The 14,327-nt window shown below is 46.8% G+C and overlaps 1 protein-coding gene across 1 annotated transcript in view; it reads left to right on the top strand.

Moving 5' to 3' along the window:
• Positions 1–1,203: 1,203 nt before the first annotated feature.
• ADGRA3 (adhesion G protein-coupled receptor A3) overlaps positions 1,204–14,327 on the top strand; it is a 124,227-nt gene continuing 111,103 nt past the window's right edge. The window contains exon 1 of the mRNA XM_064366064.1: positions 1,204–1,454. Coding sequence (XP_064222134.1) covers positions 1,204–1,454 — 251 coding nt within the window. The remainder of the gene's footprint in view (positions 1,455–14,327) is intronic.

The raw sequence follows: 14,327 nt of genomic DNA, 5'->3' as shown, positions 1-14,327 counted from the left end.
TCTTTTTTTTTTTTTTTTGAGACGGAGTCTCTCTCTGTCACCAGCTGGAATGCAGTGGCGAGATCTCGGTCACTGCCACTTCCGCCTCCTGGTTCAAGCGATTCTCTTGCCTCAGCCTCCCGAGTAGCTGGGATTACAGGTGCCCGCCACTGTGCCCACCTAATTTTTGTATTTTTAGTAGAGACGCGGTTTCACGATCTTGGTCAGACTGGTCTCGAACTCCTGACCTGGTGATCCACCCGCCTTGGCCTCCCAAAGTGTTGGGATTACAGGCGTGAGCCACCGCGCCCGGCCCAGCATGTCAAATTTCTTTCAAAAGCTGCCTTTCTAGTGAGGTCCGGATGCATACTCTAGAGACCAGAGCTGTTGTTGCCGAAGGCCAGAAACAGCTTCTAATTGTTCATGGTATTGAAGAGGTACCTGTTTCCTGGCTCCGGTGTATTTGGGACAAATGAGATTACCATAGTGAGGAGAGAAGGCGATTCCTTCCCAGATAACTTGGTTTTGGGTACTTTCCCCATAGAGTTGGTCAAGGAAATTCCCTGCTCTCCTCCCTACTCCATCCTCCGGGCCAGGCTCTTTGGGCCACACGGGCAGTCTCCAGAAGCGCACAGGACGGCTTTGTCTGGAGCGCGGTGGCTGCAAAGGGAAACGCGCAGGAGAGTGGCCACCGCGGCTGGAGTTTGGACTCGAACTTCCCTCCGTTCTCTCCACGAGTTACCGCCTTCCCGCGGGCCCCCCACAACTCCTGCCCGGAGGCCGAGGCCAGGACGCGCAGTCCGACTAAGCAGGTCCCGGGAGCGCGCGCCTCCTCTCGGGAGACCCGGGCAGCGGCAGACGCGGAGAGAGCCGGAGAGCCGGGGAGGAGGAGGGGAAGGGGCGGGGGCGGGCGGGGAGGAGCCGCCGCGGGTCCTGGCCGGGGGAGGAGGCGGCGGCGGCGGCGGCGGAGGAGGAGGAGGCGGTGCTCGCGCCGGGCGGTAGAGAAGCGCTGGGACCCGTGTGGCCGTGACCCCCGGCTCCCTGGAGGCCCAGCGCAGCCGCAGCGGACAAAAGAGCATGTCGGCGCCGGGGAGGGCCCGTCCTCCGGCCGCCATGAGGCTCCGGGCGCCGCTGGGCCCGCGCGGTGCTCCGGCCCGCCAGGGCTCCGGGGCGGCCCGCTAGGCCAGTGAGCCGCCGCTCGTCCCGCAGGCCACGGCCCGCAGCATGGAGCCGCCCGGACGCCTGAGGGGTCGCGCGCAGCCGCCGCTGCTGCTGCCGCTCGCGCTATTAGCGCTCCTCGCGCTGCTGGGAGGCGGTGGCGGCGCCGCGGCGCTGCCCGCTGGCTGCAAGCACGATGGGCGGCCCCGAGGGGCTGGCAGGGTGGCGGGCGCCGCCGAGGGCAAGGTGGTGTGCAGCAGCCTGGAGCTCGCGCAGGTCCTGCCCCCAGACACTCTGCCCAACCGCACGGTCACCCTGTGAGTATCGCCCGGGCGCCCGGTCCTCTCCCGCTCGGCTCTTATCTCTCCGCTCAGCTTTGGAGAGAGGTCCTGCCGGCACCCACGCGCCTTTGTGTGGAGCTGTAGGCAGGGGGTGGTGCTAGGAAAGAGCTCGTGTGCTTGGCATGGGTGCAGTTCAGGGAAAGGCAACCCAATCTGCGTCCGAGCTGCTTCCCAGCTCCTCTAGTTTGCAAAGTAAAGTTTTCGGGTTCTCAGGCGCGCCCCGCGCTGTCCCGAGCGCAGCGCTGGTGCTGCGCGGTGCCACGTGAGGATGCGAGTAAACACGCTGTTGGCAGAGTTAAAGCTCATTCATCCTGGGCTGGGGCTTCCAGAAAACACAATGCTCGATTACAAGCGCCAGTCCTTCTGCTTCTTTGCAAATTAAATTACACTTACGCGGTAGAGTTTGCAAAACGCAGGGACTGTGTGCGAGCCCAAACCCCAAGTTGCTTCCTTTACCTTTTGCTATCTTAGTTTTATTACAGCTAAAGAGCACCTTTTAAGATAGAGTTGTTATTGAGGGCTGGAAACATTTCAGATCAGTCTATGCATGTACCTTGCAGTCCCGTTTTCGTGTCTGTGAGGCCTCATATTTAAAAGCCAGGAACTTTGGAACTGAAAACTGGGGGTTTGTTGAGCCTTCCAACTCGAGGGACTTTTGGTTTTCGGATTGAGTTTCCACCTGGAAGGAAAAATTTTGGTAACTCACTTATGCTGGGATTCACGGTTCGGTTTTGCAAACGTCTTTCTGCCAATTCTAGCTGAACAGTTGGCCCCAGTGACTGTCGAGTTTGTTTTCAGAAGGATGAATTGGTTTGGAAAGTTTTGAGTCTCAGTGTTTCTCATGGATATTTTGTTCAACTGAAATGTGAGTCCCTTGGCTCCGCGTTCCTCTATGTTGTTTTGGTTGGTTTCCTAAAAAAAGAAAGCGGCCACTATACAAACAGGAATGCAGGGGCCGCAGTATGATCTATGAACACACTTGAAGTATGGTTTTAAATGTAACCCAAATTCAGCGGGAGTATATACAGGTAGGCCGGGTATACAGTTCATTGCTAACACCTTTGTTTACCCGTCATTTCCATTTTTTGAATTAGGAAACATTTAACTATGAAAACTGTGTCTACGTGTCTATTAATGGAGGCATGAAGATGGGTGAAAGCGTTTTTGTTTTGTTTGCCTCTTTTACTAACCCGTTACCATTTGGTGGTGGCAGCAGTTATATTTAAATCTCTTAGCCAGATTCTTTAAGTGGAAATTTTGAGTATGGGACTTTAATTACACTCCATGTGGAGAAAATCCCAATGTTGGAGGAGATTTTCTTTGTTACTCTGCAAAAATCAGTCATCATGCAGTTACGTTATAAACATTTAGATTTTGAGTCAATGAGTGGCACTTATGTTGACTCATGTTTATGTCTAGTTTTTCTGACCTAAAAGTGTCAACAATTCCAGCTGGAATTGGTCAACGACTTGTAAATTGTTGATTTTGCTTTGCAGAAAAAAATAGGGGAAATTGATTTTCAGCATATTATCAATTAAACTATTTTACTACATTTTATATGAACTGGTTAAAATATAAGTAACTATGAAATGTCATTTTTATCCAGGTTTTTTTTTTTTGGTGCCAGAAAGCTCTTTAGATGAAAATAAAATTAAGGTCGGGGATGGTAGCTCACACCTGTGATCCCAGCACTTGTTGAGGCTGATGTGGGTGGATCACTTGAGACCAGCCTGGCCAACATGGCGAAACCCCATAAAATACAAAAATCAGCCAGGTGTGGTGGCGTGTGCCTGCCATTCCAGTTACTTGGGAGGGTGAGGCAGGAGAATTGCTTGAACCTGGGAGATGGAGATTGTAGTGAGGTAAGACTGAGTGAGACTCAGATTAAAACATAAATAAATAAAATAAAATAAAATAAAATTTATTTGGTGAATAGAAAGAAGATACAATTAAGGATCAATTTAAGTTGTTCTGCTATGGTGGCTCATGCCTGTAATCCCAACACTTTGGGAGGCCAAGGCCAGTAGATCAGCTGAGGTCAGGAGTTTGAGACCAGCCTGGCCAACATGGTGAAACCTCGTCTTTACTTAAAATACAAAAAATTAGCCAGGTGCGGTGGTGGGTGCCTGTAATCCCAGCTACTCAGGAGGCTAAGGCAGGAGAATTGCTTGAACACGGGAGGCAGAGTTTGCAGTTAGCCGAGATGGCGCCATTGCACTCCAGCCTGGGTAACAAATGCAAAACTCAGTCTCAAGAAGGAAAAAAAAAGAAAGAAGAAAGAAGAAAGCTGTTCTGGCTGAAGAGGGTTCAAGATATATGAGGCCCCCATATAGAGTCTTATGGGCCAGTTTCCTCATTTTACTAAAGCAAGAGTTAGAGTTACTGTAAATAAGGGACTCCTCAGAATTCTCATAGTAGAGTAGCATCTGAGTCCAAGTCCTAGATTCCCGTCCTGGGAATCTAGTTCAGATGCTTTCTCATTAGCCCCTCTTGCCTTCATCTTAGTTGAACACAGTTTTTGTTGATGGCCCCTAGGTAGTAGGTAGCCTGTTGAAGTTTGGACTGGGTTTTAGTGCCTAGGGCTGCTGCAAATTACTACAGACTTGGTGGCTTGAAACAACAAATTTATTCTCATAGTTCTGGAGGCCAGAAGTCCAAAATCAGTGTATCAGCAGGGCCATTCTCTCTCTGAGGACGTTGGGAACAATTCATGCTTGCTTCTCTCAGCTTCTGGTTTTCCTTGGCTTAGGGCAGCATCACTCTGAAGCAGGAAAGGCTGTGAAACACAACTCTGGAACACGGAACTGGGAAGGAAGTGGTGATTTATTTGGCCGGGAGTTGCAGCAGGTCTGGATGCCCCAAATAGCAGAGCTCCCCTAACAAAGAAAATCCCCGCTCTTATAAAGTCTTAGAACTCTAGAAATTACGTGTGATAGGGTCTTGGTCCACGGAGTAGGGGTGGGGTATGTGACTCAGGTGGGGGTTTGATCGTGTTTAAGTAAAAACAATGCCTTCCCGAAAGATTCCTCCATACCATGCCTTTGGGCGATTAAAGGTGGCGCCCTGTCTGCCAGCCTTCACTTCTATTGAAATGCAATATGGAAGTTAAGGGGGAGGTGGTCTTAGATGCCTAGGTGATTAAGGGTTTCCTTCCTCAACTTCAGTCTCTGCATCTGTCTTCCCTTGGCCTTCTCCCTGTGTGTCTGTGTGTCTCAAATCCTCTTCTTTCTCTTTTAAGGATACCGTTATTGAATTTAGGGTCCACTCCTAGGTCCAGGATGATTCATCTCAAGATTCTTTACTTAAATATATCTGCAAAGACCCTGTTTCCAAATAAGATCACGTTAAAAAGTCAGGACTTGGACATTTTTTTCTGTGAGACACTGTGCAGCTCATGACAAAATACAAATAAGAACATGGTCTTTCTTCTCCAGAAACTTACAGATATTTGGGGAGAAAGATTCATGACTAAGTCCCAGAACAGTATAGTCAGTGCTCTATTACCAGGGTGCACATGTAGCAAAAGAAGCCCAGAGGAGGGTAACCAAGGCTGCCTTCTCCTTCAATCCTAGTGGAATTGAGGATCCTGAGCCAGTTCTGGAAAGAAGAAAAAGATAACTATGGGCCTGGCACAGTGGCTCACACCTATAATCCCAGCACTTTGGGAGGCTGAGGTGGGCAGATCACTTGAAGCCAGGAATTCGAGGCCAGCCTGACCAACATGACGAAAACCCATCTCTACCAAAAATACAAATATTAGCTGGGCGCGGTGGTTTGCACCTGTAATCTCAGCTACGAGGGAGGCCGAGGCTGGAGAATCACTTGAACCCGGGAGGCAGAGGTCGCAGTGAACACAGGTCATGCTGCTGTACTTCAGCCTGGGTGACAGAGTGAGAATCTGTCTAAAAAAAAAAAGGGGACTGTGAAGAAAATGGTGAGGGGACAAGGGGAGGAAATGATGGGGTTGGAAGTGGAGGACCCCAGGTGCCCATGGGCTGGGAGAGGACAGTATCTGGTTATGCTGCTGTGCAGTTGGTGTTGCTGGGATGCCAAAGGCAAGTGTCTAGTGCCCAGGGTGGTCAGAGAGGAGTCTGTAGGGGCTGAGTCGAGGACAGGAAGGCTCCCTGGTTTGAACCTTTATCACTTAGGTGTGGCCAGGCATTTCTAACTGAGTTGTGATGTGGCCACAGGAAGGAAAATTAACGGATGGGAATTGGGAGAATGGCAAAGATGAGATAGAATTTATTTTTAATCATGAAAAGTAAAGCTATTTCTATTTAGTGGATGAACTGGTCTTCATTGTAGCCTTTAAGTCAGACCCTTCAACAGTATTAATGAACAACATTTGTTTCTGTAGCTATGCTTAAAGAGAGGTCTGGCAGATACCCTAGGCTTAACTGTGTGTTCCCCGTGTCTCAGGTAGACTTTTGTACTGAGGGATTAAACTGCCTCTATTATTTTTATTTTATTTTATTTTTTTGAGACGGAGTCTCACTCTGCCGCCAGGCTGGAGGGCAATGGCGTGATCTCGGCTCACTGCAGCCTCTGATTCCCTGGTTCAAGCGTTTCTCCTGCCTCAGCCTCCTGAGTAGCTGGGATTACAGGCATGTGCCACCATGCCCAGCCAATTTTTATATTTTTAGTAGAGACGGGGTTTCACCATGTTGCCCAGGATGGTCTTGATCTCCTGACCTCGTGATCCCCCTGCCTCGGCCTCCCAAAGTGCTGGGATTACAGGCATGAGCCACTGCGCCTGGCCTATTTTTTTTTTTTTTTTTTTTGAGACAGAGCCTTGCTCTTTCACCCAGGCTGGAGTGCAGTGGCGTGATGTTGTCTCACTGCAACCTCCGCCTTCCAGGTTCAGGCAGTTCTCCTGCCTCAGCCTCCTGAGTAACTGGGACTACAGGCACCCGCCCCCACACCTGGCTAATTTTTCTGTTTTTATTAGAGACGGAGTTTCACCATATTGGCCTGGCTGGTCTCGAACTCCTGACCTCATGATCCGCCCTCCTCGGCCTCCCACAGTGCTGGGATTACAGGGCATGAACCACTGCCCTGCCTCTATTACTATAATACACAAATTGAACAAAAATTTACCTACACTTAATGTTTTTATTATTTACTATATTTCTGTGATTTATATTCGATCTTGCTCAATATTGTAAGTTTTGAAAGTTATGAGGACTTCATTGAAAGAAACTTTTTCAAATGTATCACTGCTTTTCTAAATGTGGTTTCCTCATGATGTTACATGGTGATTCTGAACAAATAAAAACATTAAAAAATTACTTGCAATTTGTAAGATAACTTCCAGGTTTTTCTCAGAAGAACACATTAAAATAGTGTGTAGAGTTTTGGTTATTCATGTTTGTTATCAAAGAACTAATAATTATTTGGACATAGCCAGTGTGGCTCAGTACCAAGTACAAGAAAAATGCTCGTATTGTTCAGAAACTTAAATCTAGTCAGCACAGTAGGATGCAGACATTTAGGGAACAATTAAAAGACTGTCCCTAATTAAGTAATAAATCCTGTGCTGGAGACTGTTTCAGTGCTTCAGGAAGCCCAAACGGGAGAGATCAGTGTGGCTGGGGAGTCATTGGAAGGTATTTTATTTTCCTGGAGCAGTTAGGACTTGAACATAGCCTGAAGGGAGGGAAGGATTGGATTGAGTGGGGAGAGGGTGGAAGAAGGGTGGCAGGTGGTGGCTGGCCCACCTGAAGTGGAGAGACTCTATCAGGCAACTAGTGGAGAGAGCTTTACACAGGCCTGGCTGGGGGTCAGTTAGGGGAGAGCGGGCAGAGGGTAGAGGAGGTGGCCCAGGCAGGACCACACTAGAGCATGGAGGAGCCTGAACAGGAGGCTGAGAAGGAGGCTCTGCAGAGGCTGGAGGGAGCACCAGGAGAGAATCTAATCTCAGAAGCTAAGAGAAGTTTACGTGTCAAGACTGGAATGGCCTCCCCAGTTGAGGTACTGAGAGATCAAGCCAGAAAGACCAAGGAATAGACAACACTGGATTTGATGGCCGGGAGTCTGGTGCCCTCCTGAACAGTGTCCATGCATCACGGGTGAATAAGCCAGGTTGGGTGGCCTGAAGAGAGAAGTGGGGATGGGAGCACAGATGAAGCGTTTGGCTTTAGATGGCAGCAGGGAAGTTCAATCCCCACGTGTGTAATCAACGCACCAGATAGCAATAACTTAAGCTTAGCCTGAGAATGACTGGATGGCAGGTGCGTCTGAATGTGGTTTGGAGTTCCAAGCTAGGGAGCCCCAGAGTGACCCACCTGGAAAGCCATTTTGTTTTTATCTATGAGGAACACCTGAGTCTCCATCTTGTCCCATGGACATGGGTCATATCGGGGATCAGGGCCCTTTGTTTGGGGTTAATTGAAGGTTGTCAGGTGGAAACAGTTAGGGGAAGGGTGCTAAGTGAAGATGCTGCGTGAACTGCATGCTTTTTGCAAGTTGCAAGGTTCTCTGCTCCGTTTGTAGCCACTGGGCCGTGCAGTTATCCTGCCCAGCCCATCACCACTGAACTGTCTCCCCTGCATGTAAGCCCTCAGTGAAACTCCATGTTCTGTTCCCTAGCTCTGGGTTTTTCTTCTTGAACCTGGTGTGATCCCTTCTGGAGTGGATAGGGTTCAGTGCAACACCTAGTCATGGGAGAAAGGGTGGAACACGGGTGTCAAGGCAGGTGGGAGGGCAGTGGGATGCAGGTGGAAAGAAGAGGGAATTCTAGCCCCATTGCTTTTGTTTTCTCAAAGACATTTAGGTAGGGCAAGGGGAAAGGGGGCCAAGAGGAAGGTGAAAGAGAAGAGAAATGGTTCTTTTAGAATGTGAACCTACTGGGGATTGCAGGAAAGTCAGCAGGGAGGATCTTTTTCCAGTTTTGCCTTCTGATCAGATTGAAAGGGAGATGGACAGTGCGATTGTTTTTCTCCACCTGGATTCAGCCTAGAGATGGGAATCCTTGGGTGTGGCTCGGTTGCTTCTTTGCCAGGTGAGTGGAGCCAAGGGAGAGAGGAGCAAAGTGATTGTAATCAGTAGGCCAGCAAGATGCCATGGCCCGAATTCTTACCAGCAGAGCCACTGGATCAAGAGTAAGATTGTTATCTTTGAATGCAGAATATTACGTACTTCTGCAGCCTGATTTCTCAATACCCAGCACAGATTACTTTTTCCCTGGACGTCAGTTGAGGCAGTGTTATGTTGTAAACACAGTGCCAGGGGTTCAGGGTTAAAATTTGACGTGATGCTTTCATCCAAGGGTCAGTCTTCTCTACAAATGCAGCGTCCCCTGAGTAGAGTTTATACTTTGCTTCCTGTGTGCCTTGGCCAAGGCATCCTTGCCAAGGCACCCTTGCCTTGGAATCTCAGTCTGGGAAATTCTGGGATATTCTTCAATAACCAGCTCGGCTGCTACAAACTCTTCACTGTTCTGGCATTTTGATCCTTTCCATCTCTGAACCCAGGCAGCTATTAGTGTTCGTGCTCTTGTGTTGCTTTCTATGATACTGGTGCTGCTCTCAGAATGCACGTAATCTTGAAAGGAAGGACCCTGACTTGTCTTTGGACAGTGCCTTGTGTATGGGTGGGTACATAATTGTTCTTTATTGGCAAGAGTAATGCTAACAGTGATATGGCTAGGTGATGGAAAAGCAGGAAAAGTTGGGGACAGAAGACAGATGCGAATTCACATGTTTACCTTATTAAAGCAAATGATAACATATGTTTATTTAGTTTGTTAGGTTCATAGCTGTGGGGTCCCTGATTCAAGGATGAGTGTATTAAATCTATCTGTGGTCACAGGTGATCTACTTGGCAAGCACACATAGACTGTGTTGGGAAGTGGCTTGAACTCCTACCAGGAATATTGCTCAGAAATCTTGCCGGATTGGGGGCACAATTTGGCATTTGGTTCGTGAATGCAAGTTGCAGGCTTTTCTGATAGGATGACAGGGTTGCGTATCACCCAGCCACGAAGTCCTGTTGTTTCTTGCCTGCTTGGAGTCCTCCAGCACCAGGAGAGTACATGAGAGACGTTGGTGGGTTTGGCAAGATACCAAGTCCCAAAACAAATGAATATGGTAACATTTGGTGAGGTTGCTCCCAAAGCAGCTCCAGCTTCTGTTCCCAGGAGCCTGTAAAGATGGTTTAAAAAACAGACAAAGACAGAAGTAAAAACTCCAGAAAGTAACTCAGAAAATGACACGTGATGAAGTTTCTTAGAGACTATTCAATGACTTCTGTTTCCATTCAGTTGCTTCTTAGGAAGCAGTTGTTTACTGACTTGATGCTGTGGGGGAATCTTAAATCTAAAGAACATAGCTAATTTATTGTGTCAACATTTTTCTTATACACAAAGATTAGAATACAGAGTGCTTTGAGTATTAGTAGCTTATTAACTCAGTTTTTGCAAAGATTTGGAAGCTGTTGATGCAAACTTGCTCAGTAAGTTTTTAATGTAAGACAATATAATTTTAATTCTTGGTGTATGGGTATGGTGTGGCTTGCATTTATGTTCAAATACAGACAATTTTAGTCTGAAGAGGGAGCTTTACAAAGTACGCTATTCCTCCCAAGGTTTCTTTTTTTTCTGTCTTGACTAAAGTTTCAGAAATGTTGCATGTCTAGTAAGGGAATTACCTGCGTGTAGCGGTAGAGTGGGACAGAGATGAGGTCGGTGACTCTCAGAAGGCACCTGTCTGTCTTGGCCCCTTCTAGTACCACACTGAGCACATTGCAGATACTGAGCTTTGCTTTTGCCTTGTTTTTTTTTTAGATAGGGTCTCGCTCTGTCACCCAGGCTGGAGTGCAGTGGCACGATCTTGGCTCAGTGTAACCTCCGACTCCCGGTCTCAAGCAATTTTCCTGCCTCAGCTTCCTGAGTAGCTCTGACCACAGGCATGCGCCACCATACCCGACTAAGTTTTTGTATTTTTACTAGAGATAGGGTTTCACCTTGTTGGCCAGGGTGGTCTCAAACTCCTGACTCCAAGTGATCTGTCTGCCTTGGCCTCCCAAACTGCTGGGATTACAGGCATGAGCTACTGTGCCCAGCCTGCTTTTGTTTTTCATCCAGCAAAGCATTTCTTCTTCTCACATCCTTCCTGTTCAGGGTCTGAAGGGTAAAAATGGAAGGTTTAAGAGGTTGATAGAAAAATACTCCAGCACCACCTTCCTCCTTCTCCCCCGATCTTCAACACATTGATCTTCTTGTTCTTATTTGTATGTAAATGGTGAGTCCCAGGATAAATGTGTGCCTTCCTATATACAGTATGGGCTGGCCAAAGACCAAAAATTTCACTTTTGATTTTTACCCTTCTCCAGTCACATTCTTGATAATCTGTTCTCCGGTTTCCTAAATTTATCCTAAACTTGCTTTTGCATTCATTTAGCAAAGAGTTACTCAGTGCTGCCCCTGCTTGTGGATGTATGTGACTTCTTATCTCTGGCTTGACTTTTCTTTTGGTCTGTTAGACCAGTTTTATCTTAGTCTTGTACCTCTTCCTAGCCTCTTGCCTTCTAGCTATTCATTATCTGTCATATCTCTCCCTGGTTAGATGTGACCATCCAGCTCCTTTTGATGTGATTTAACCTGCATCTTCCTTCATTGTTATACTCAACAGGGGGATAGCAGGTGGAATTTTAGAAATTCTTTTTTTTTAAGACAGGGTCTTGCTCTGTTGCCCAGCCTGGAGTGCAGTGGTGTGATGTCTGCTCACTGCAGCCTCCACCTCCAGGGCTCAAGCGATTCTCCTGTGTTAGCCTCCCAAGTAGCTGGGATTACAGGCGCCCACCACCACACCCAGCCAGTTTTTGTATTTTTTGTAGAGACAGGGTTTCACCATGTTGACCAGGCTGGTCTCGAACACCTGACTGCAAATGATTCACCCTCCTCAGCCTCCCAAAGTTCTGGGATGGGGTTTCACCATGTTGGCCAGGCTGGTCTCGAACACCTGACTGCAAATGATTCACCCTCCTCAGCCTCCCAAAGTTCTGGGATTACAGGTGTAAGCCATAGCACCTGGCCGAATTTCAGAAATTCTAAATGGGCAATGGGAGTTTCTAAAGGAAAATTTGCAAGACTGTTTTAAGAACAACCTTGCTAAAGGGACTGATGGTTTTTTTTTGCTGTATGACCATCATTGCTTTTCTTCCCATGTCCCACTGCTGGGCACAAAACCTTTCCTCTATCTAGAATGTCTTAGACTTGCTAGTTGACTTACACAGTCATCTGCCTTATTTATGGCAGTTCTAGCCAAGATTTTTCATGCCATGACACTGATAGACGATGATTATGTGTGCACTGGAATGAAATGGTGAAGGATGCTCCTGGCCAGAGCCCTTTGCACTAGGCTTGCATCCATTTAGGTCCCAGGGTCAGGGGAGTACTTATCTCCACCTTCCAATAACCTGGTTGGCCAGTTTGCAGTTGAGGCTTTTTCAACTTTGCATTTGAATCAACAGAGAGCATTAAAAGTTTGGATGCTTGGGCCACGGACCCCATGTTCTGATGCATTGTTCAGGGATAGAGCCTGGATGTTGGTATTTTTCGGAGCCCCATGGGGTGGTTCTGATATCACCTGGGTTGAGAACCTGCTGCTTCATATCCCCGCGACCTGAAGGGTTAACCCTAGTCACCATCTGTCATCTGCCACAACAAAAGAAGGTAGAAGAAAGAGCACAGGAGCCAGTTGAGGGCAGCTGCCTCATATGGGAGGGAGGGGCTGGTCCAAGCAGAGCAAACACGATGAAATCAAGAGACATTTGTAGAACACAGAGCTGACAGCTTCAAGACAGGGCCTTATTCATAAGAGCCAAGAAAAACAGCCATTGGTAAAGCCGAGAGTGACGTGCAGAAGCCAGGGTTAAGGACAATAAGGTTTTAGAGATGTATTGTGGAGTTAAATGAATAAAACGAGAAGGTCTAACTGCAGCAAGCATCTGTGCAACAGTATTTGAGGGCCTGCTATTGACAGGCATCTCGGAGAGACATGAGATTTTCTTTGTCAGGACACGTAGGTTTGCTGCCAGGCTGCAAAACTGAACCAACTCGGGTATCAGGCATTTGCTAGTTTCTTTTAGTGCCTCATCATTTCAGATGACTGACATTCTTGGTTCTTAATTTAAATACAATTTTTAAAACTTAACATTTTTTGTCTTTTTTTTTCTTTCCCCTATTTTGTCTTCTGAAGTTTAAATTGCATGATGTTTGAATTGTGCACCTTTACAGTCTTTTGTTCTTGAGTGCTCACCATTGTTGGGTGCAGATAGAATTGTGTATCACACACACAGAAGGCTAACTTATCCATCACCCTCACCATGGACAATTTAGGCTTCAGTCTATTTAGGTTTTTAAGCCCTTTTTATGATTCTGCTTGAAGACAGTAATGTGTTAAGCATGAGCAAATCTTTTCTCAGGATTGCTAACTCTGTATGTAAAAGTACTTTCCCCACCTGTTTTAGAATTGTACTTGAAAGCTAAGATGTCTCTACACAAGAAGAATAAATGTGTCCCCTATCACTGTTGGGGGACGTAGAGGTTCCCTTAAGTTGTCTAAGCTCCCCAATCCCAGTGCCATTCTCTGCCCTCTCCCCAAGCACTGGAAATCATACACAGTATGTGATTAGTAAAGGCGATTGGTAAATGTTAGTGAGTTAAATTCACTCCTGATATGAGGACAGTTCTGTTAGAATACATGGTTCCAAGGATGTGACCTGGTCCCATCTGGAATGTCAGTTCTTTTTGTTGTTACCCAGGCTGGAGTGCAATGGTGCGCGATCTCGGCTCACTGCAACCTCTGCCTCCTGGGTTCAAGCAATTCACTTGCCTCAGCCTCCCAAGTAGCTGGGATTATAGGTATGTGCCACCGTACCCAGCTAATTTTTTTGTACTTTTAGTAGAGACGAGATTTATCCATATTGGTCAGGCTGGTCTCAAACTCCCGACCTCAGGTGATCTGCCTGCCTCTGCCTCCCAAAGTGCTGGGATTACAGGCGTGAGCCACCGTGCCTGGCAGAATGTCAGTTCTATTAAGATATCAGAGACTTCGTTTCCCCTTGTATCTGTATCACCTAGTATAGTGAAAGGCATTTAACAGCCTCTGCTGCCATGGTCTCGTATTGTGGGTGGGATAGTAGAAAGCAGGTTGTACATTGTGCTGGAAATGATACTTCAGTCTAAACCCTCCTTCTATTTAATTGAAAGAAAGTTAGAGCAACTATGGAGATGTAACTGTAATTCAGGTTCTTTAACATAGTTGTTAAAATGTTCTTTCTTTAAGCCTGCTTGGATCTAAGTCTAATTAAACTGATTCATTTCCCATCAAGATAAGACTTAAAAGCATTCTTTGTTTGATTGTGCAATTCTTTCTCATTCTTTTCTCATGAAAAAGGCAAAGAGAAATCGACTACTGGTGTATTCATCTCCACGGTGGTGTTTAAGATGGATATCCTTTCTATTAGATTTATTATTATCATTTTTGGTGTTTAAGATGGATATCCTTTCTATTAGATTTATTAGTATCATTTTTAACCTGCTGTTTGTTTGTTTGTTTTAAATTAGACCAAATGTAAAGTCTTCCTCTATGACCAAGATGCAGTTAGAATTCTAAAGTCTTTGCAGTAACCTGGAAGTGCATGCAGTCTAGCCCAGTGGACAGTGCTAGTCTGGCTCTTCCATTCCTTGGGACGACCTCCTATCTCCTGTTTGCTTACATTATGACAGCTGTCATACTGTTTTGGAATTATTTATTTGCAACCCTGCTTCTCCTACCAGATTGTAGACTCTTGATGGCCATATTTATCTCTGCATCCCTAGTGTCTAGCACATGAGCACTCAGTAAA

Source organism: Aotus nancymaae, unplaced genomic scaffold (assembly GCF_030222135.1).
Source record: "Aotus nancymaae isolate 86718 unplaced genomic scaffold, 86718_ANA_hifiasm-v0.15.2.pri h1tg000006l, whole genome shotgun sequence".
NCBI lineage: Eukaryota > Metazoa > Chordata > Mammalia > Primates > Aotidae > Aotus > Aotus nancymaae.
This window is presented reverse-complemented; position numbering and strand designations above follow the sequence as displayed.